The sequence below is a fragment of the Caloenas nicobarica genome, chromosome 23 (genome assembly GCF_036013445.1).
Source record: "Caloenas nicobarica isolate bCalNic1 chromosome 23, bCalNic1.hap1, whole genome shotgun sequence".
NCBI lineage: Eukaryota > Metazoa > Chordata > Aves > Columbiformes > Columbidae > Caloenas > Caloenas nicobarica.
The window spans coordinates 2,967,116-2,973,242 of NC_088267.1; the positions used below are offsets into that span (position 1 = coordinate 2,967,116).

At 56.8% G+C, this 6,127-nt stretch overlaps 1 protein-coding gene across 1 annotated transcript; it reads left to right on the forward strand.

The window, feature by feature from the left end:
- The first annotated feature begins 1,026 nt into the window (after positions 1–1,026).
- RSPO1 (R-spondin 1) lies at positions 1,027–5,207 on the forward strand. Its single transcript, XM_065650714.1, has 5 exons — positions 1,027–1,120; positions 2,625–2,816; positions 3,487–3,636; positions 4,064–4,252; positions 5,053–5,207. The coding sequence occupies exons 1-5, from the start codon at positions 1,027–1,029 to the stop codon at positions 5,205–5,207; spliced, it is 780 nt and encodes a 259-aa protein (XP_065506786.1).
- Positions 5,208–6,127: the final 920 nt, after the last annotated feature.

Below are 6,127 nucleotides of genomic sequence, written 5' to 3' on the forward strand. Positions count from 1 at the left end.
GGCAGAGCAGTCGGTGTGCCGCCCAGCCTGTCCTCCTGGCATCGCCGTCTCGTGGCCCTGTCCCACCACGCATGTTGAGCAACTCACAGCTGCTGCTTGGCGAGGGCAGAGCGGCACCAACAGCCACGCTCGCTGCCCTACACTGGGCAGCCCTGGCAGCGCAGCTCCCACGCTCAGCGCTGCCTCTGCTCACGCAGGCAGCGCTGACCCTTCCCTGCTGCTTTGGGGGAATGGGAGCGGGGAGGTTTGGAAATTCCCTCTGAGCAGAAACGCAGCATTTCGGGCAGCTCACAGGACGATCCCGCCCCGTCCCCAGACAGCCCCGTTGCCAGCTTGAGACTGCAGGCTCGCTCTCTGCTCCTCCACCGGCCCCAGAGATGCCCACTTGATGGGAAACATCTTGTGCGCTTGGCATCCGCAGAGGCCATCTGCTATGTGAGGAGGGGCGGCCGAGGGGGACTGGCACCATTTTAAACAAGTTACAGCTATAACGGTGTGCAGCATCGGCAGATGGCAAAGCTGCGTTAGACGTTTCGACGTGTCTCACTGTTATTAAGCAATGCAGTGTCTCGTGGATGAGCTTGGAGGGGGATTCGTCCTGCACCCACTGTGTGCCGGTCCCCCAGTTCTCCCCACGGTTTCCATGCTCTGCCGCCGCCGTGCTGAGCCCAGCTGATACGGCAGCAATGTCGACCGGCGAGTTAATCTGTTCTCTTCTTCCTTTGCAGTTCCTGCGAGCACACTTGGAACCTGCCAGCAGCTAACGCTCGCTGCCGGAGCCCCAGATGGGACTAGAGCCCAGCTCCTGCGCTCCTCACGGGGATGAAGGTAGAGCCATGTTACCTGCTACCTAAGCTCGCTGTCGCTGATGTAGTGTGTGGATATGGTCCCGTACCAGGCTTTGCGCACAGACTCTCAGCTCTGATCCAGCCCGAGACGTTCTAGCGGCAGCAGAGAGGTCCCCAGCTGTGGATCGGCTCCTCCAACCACCCTGCCACGGAGGGGCCGCAGCGCTGGAGTGTTACTATGCAGCTTGGACTGTTTGTGGTGGTGGTTTTTCTAAGCTCGATGGATCTAACAGGCAGCAGCAAAGTGGTGAAGGGCAAGAGGCAAAGACGAAGTATGTATGAAACGCTTTTCTTCTCTACTTCTTCTTGTGATGCTTTGCGCGGATGGTGAATGTGTTTGTCAACACAGAGCGCTAGGCAGAGCGTGGGGTGACCCTCGGCACTCCCCTGGTCCCTGTTGCATGCAGAAATGTGCGGTGCCCTGTCCCACAGGACCTGCCGCAGCCCCAACCTGCCAGCGGTCACCTCGGCAGCTGTCTCCGCTAACCCCACAGGCAGCTCCAGGCAGGGACGGGAGGGCCGCGGGTGACCCGGGGTGCATGGGGGGTTTATTCTCCCTCCAGCCTGGCCGGTCCTCGGCCGGTTCCAGCCTGGGGCTCACGCAGGGCAGCCAGGCTGAACCGGCACCAGAGCGGCCCCATGGGTTGGCCCTCATTTTTGTACACTGGTTTTAGAACTGTTTTACATTAAAACTGTTTTAAATTAAATCATATTAAAATGATGTTGTATTAAAACTGGGATTGTTGAGCCCTGTGAGAACAGCAAAAACTTGATGTCGTGGCTAATGCTATAAAGTGCAATTTGCCACGAGGGCCAGGTTTATCCTTTGTTATGGACGCAGACCTGGGCACTGGGGCTCAGCGCTGCAGGATGGACAGGGCTGGACCCCTGGGGGTCCCCTGCAAACCAGGGGCCAGGGCACAAAATGCCAAGAGGAGATCCCAGTCCAGACCCAGCAAACCTCCTGGCGCCGGGTGCAGAGGGTCTGTGGGGCTGGGGACCCGTCTGCTTTCTGTGTCATCGCCCGAGGCTGCGGCAGCCACCAGTCCTGCAGCCCCAGCGATGGGGCTGCAATGGAGGAGCTGCCGGGGTCTCGGGTCACTGCGGAGGGGGAGGAAAGTTTTCTTACCTCTCAGTCTGCCATGTGAACACTGTGATGCTTTTGAAGTGTAGTAAACACAGTATTTAAAAGAATACTTTTTAAAATACACAGCTTTTCTATAAACAAGGACGCTGCTTGCATAATAAACTAATAAAAATAACCTGCATTCTAGCCTGCAAAGAATGCTATTGGTTTCAAAACAAGCAGCATTTTCTATGGTAATTAAAAGCAGAAAACTCTCAAGACATGGGATTGAGTATTTTTCTTGGACTGAATTTAGGAGCTGAGGACACATCTCTATTTTCAGGGCAGTGAAACCTCCTGCACTGCCAGATACAGCCAACACAAGCGAGGTCAGAGTGAGATCTAGCTGGGGATGCAGCCGGGATTGAGGCGCAGCGCAGAATCAGTCAGAGGGTTTTGCTCCGGCACCGCACAGCTCCATCCCGGCTCGTCCAGCAATGTGCCCGCGGCTCACGGGCATCGGGCGCGGGGCTGTGCCGGGGCAGCGCCAGGAGCTGCGGCGAGGCTGTCGGTGCAACGGGACCCCGGCCTTCGGGGTCCCCATCTCTGCCCATCCCGCCCGTGATGTCGGTGTTGTGGGGCAAGGGATGGGGCGTACGGAGCCCCACGGCAGAGCTGGGCACCAACCGCTGCCTCTCTTGCTCTTGCAGTCAGCACCGAGCTGAGCCAGGGCTGTGCCAGAGGCTGCGACCTGTGCTCCGAGTTCAACGGGTGCCTGAGATGTTCCCCCAAACTCTTCATCCTTCTGGAGAGGAATGATATCCGGCAAATTGGGATTTGCCTGCCATCTTGTCCACTGGGATACTTTGGCCTTCGCAACACAGACATGAACAAGTGCATCAGTGAGTAGGGGGTGGGAGGGAGTGGGCAGAACGAGGGCAGCAGCGGCCACGGGGAGGAGATGCTGCGGCTGTATGGAAGGGGAGAAGGCAGTGCCGATCAGGGCAGCCATCTCCCCAGAGAATAACCCCCTCTTTGTGCTGATGGTGGCCAAGGCACCTCGAGCGCCCAGCCTGGGGCTGCGTCTTTCAGCCAGAGCACCAGAAAGAAACTGGACATGGAAAAATGCGATCACTTCCCTGGCAGCTTCACGCAAACCACCCTCATGGCCAGATTTCCATCTAACCCCATCTCTTTGCAGCCTGTACTGTAGCTGCAGCTGGAGCAGTGGATATGGGACTTTATTCTTTGCACTGTCCCCCTTTGGCTGACTGATCCTCAAGCTGAACACCAGCCCAAACCTTTTCCATCCTGCCCAATTCCAATCTGGCAGCAGCTGGTGCTGGCCATGGGAGCCGCAGCACAGCAGCTCTGTCCTGTACCAGGGGACAGCACAGAAAACTGACTCTATCTGAGCGGCACAGCCAGGGCTGGCAGGACGCTGACTTGCCCTGGCTGTTGGCAGAGCCCCTGGAGCCAGGAGCAAACACCAGTTAGCAGTCACAAGCTTCCTGAGGCTTTTGCTCACCTCAGATTATGTGATGGGATTTTGTGTGTTTTTTATTTCCCCAGAATGCAAAATTGAGAACTGTGAGTCCTGTTTCAGTCGAAACTTTTGCACAAAATGTAAGGAAGGTTTGTATTTGCACAAAGGGAGATGTTACGTCACATGCCCTGAAGGCTACTCTGCTGCCAACGGCACCATGGAGTGCAGCAGTCCTGGTAAGTGATGCTCGGGCACCTTCCGCTGAACTTTCTGTGTGTCTGTCGGGTCCGGTCACATGTATTGCTACGGTTTGGTTTGGAAGATAAAATGAGCCCCTCAGAGATGACGGCTCATCGTAGCCGTGTCGGGTGGGTGACGGTACGGGCCAGACCCAGCCCTTCAGAGGGCAGAGCCCTCTGGGAAGCAGCCGAGATGGGGAGCAGCACCCCAGTGTTGCTGCTGCTTGTCCGGGCCGTGACTCAGAGTCTGTGCAGTGCGCCAAGGAAGGGGGTGCTCCGGAAACTGAGGAAGCTGCTGGGGAAACACACGTTCCCGTCCAGCCCAAAGTGGGGGAGAGGTGCGATGGTGTGCAAGGGTTCCGGGAATCCTGAGGCAGCAATGGAGAAACGAGAGTCACCACTGGCCTCTCTTGTTATCTGGCAGCACAATGTGAAATGAGTGAGTGGGGGCCCTGGGGGCCCTGCTCCAAGAAGAGGAAGCTCTGTGGCTTCAAGAAGGGCAACGAGGAGCGAACGCGACGGATTCTGCAGGCTCCCTCTGGAGACGTGTCCCTGTGTCCCGCCACCACGGAGGTGCGACGATGCACCGTGCAGAAGAACCAATGCCCCGAAGGTGAGCAGGCGTGGAATATCTCACCATCCCTCCCCAGCACCCTTTATTTGTCAGGCACAAGCATTCAGCCCATTGTCCAGTATCACAAATGTGCTGCTCATCTCACTGCCCCTCTGTGGTATGGGGAACACGACATGACAGCAGTGAGACAGACCCTGGGTGGAACCGGCACAGACCCCAGGGTGTGATACCCAGCACGGCCAGTCGTGTGTCCCGCGGGCTGTCAGATATTTTAGCTCCTTCCCTGGGCAGAGAGTAGCAAGGAGCTGAGCAGCAAAGGTGCACACCTGTGCGCTGCAGTGGTGGGAGCCGTCTTCTCCTCCACCTGAGTGCTTAGGTCTGCGTTTTTCCCAGGAGTGAGGGTGTCTTCAGGATGAACGGTGGTTTGGTCATCCTCTCATGGGATGGACAAGGATTGCAGCTGGGCTGAGTGTTTTGAGGGAAACCGGTTCTGAGCAGTAACTAATACCGCAGGGATTAAAGAGCCGGGCAGGGGGAGGCAGACACGGCCGATCTGCTCCGCTGATGCACCCGGCAGCCCGCGTTAGCTAAGGGGCTTGGTATGCAGCCGCGGAGAAATGCAAGTGTTAACACTTCTGCTGGAGACTGACAATTACAAAGCTAAATCCAGATTTGATCCTCCTTCCCTGCAATGCAAAGCGCAGCCTGGCAGACGGGGTGGCTTGGGGGCACCTCTGCGCGGGGAGGGTGCAGGCCCTTGGGCCACCCCCGGCGGCAAAGGGCCACGGGCCAGCTCGTTCTGCTGGAGAGCCTCACCGTGCCCCTTTGCTTTACTGCAGGGAAAAGGAAGAAGAAGGAAGAGCAAGGAAAGCAAGACAATGCGAATGGGAACAGAAATCGTAAAGACACCAAAGACGCTAAGTCTGGCACCAAGAGGAGGAAGAGCAAACAGAGAGGGGCCGCGGTACCCGCGACGTCCGCCAGCCCTGCCTAGTAGCTGCCCCTTTTCGTCACCTGACGGCAAGACTTCATTGCTGCTATGTATATGAAAGCTTTAATGAACCAGAGCACTGCTACACAACACGTACACATGTCCAGAAAGACAGACATATACTCCCAGACCGACCCACAGACCCAACAGAAACCACATACACAATATTTAAGGAGGCTGCAGACGTGCACACTGCCCGGGAGCGCGGAAGGACGCTGCCGAGGAGCGGGAGCACCCACGGAGGGAAGCCCAGCTCCCCAGGGCCCGTGGGGACGCTGCGGGGAGCAGAGGTGCGGGGGGAGTCCACCAAAGACCCAGACGCGAGACTTCACGACCAAAGGCCTCAACTCGAGACTGGCCCCAGCACGGCTGCAGCCAGCGGGACAAGACTGGACCTGCACGGCCGCTCTGCCCAGCGGAGACCTGGACTCACATAAAGGCAGCGGCCTCTTTCTCTTCTCCCCACCCTTTATTTTGTGTTTTAAGCTGTATGACTTTATCATTGTGAATACATGTTAAACGTTTGTGGTAAGAGGTCAGTGGTATCTGCCCTGAATCTGCTTCAAAGAGTTATTTCAAATTAAAAAAAAAAAAAAAAAATCAAAATGACAACCAGCTTCCTGAGTGTGTGGTTCGTGCCTTGGCCCCTATGGAGGCTGGTGTCCCACAGGACAGAGACTCTCTGGTAGAAGGGAAACCCACCAAAGCTTTAAGGAAAGCCCAGAAAACATTGCCAGCTGCCCTGCAGCCACAAACCAGCCGTCCTGCGCTCGCAAGACCCCAACTGTGCTCTGCAGAGCCCCCCAAGGAATTTCCCACTGAAGGATCCAGTTAACACGCAGCAGATTGAGAAAATGAGAGGTTACAACAAACCGCAGGTTGCCGAGATGTTGTGACCCTGCTTGTACAGTCACAGCTGCGGG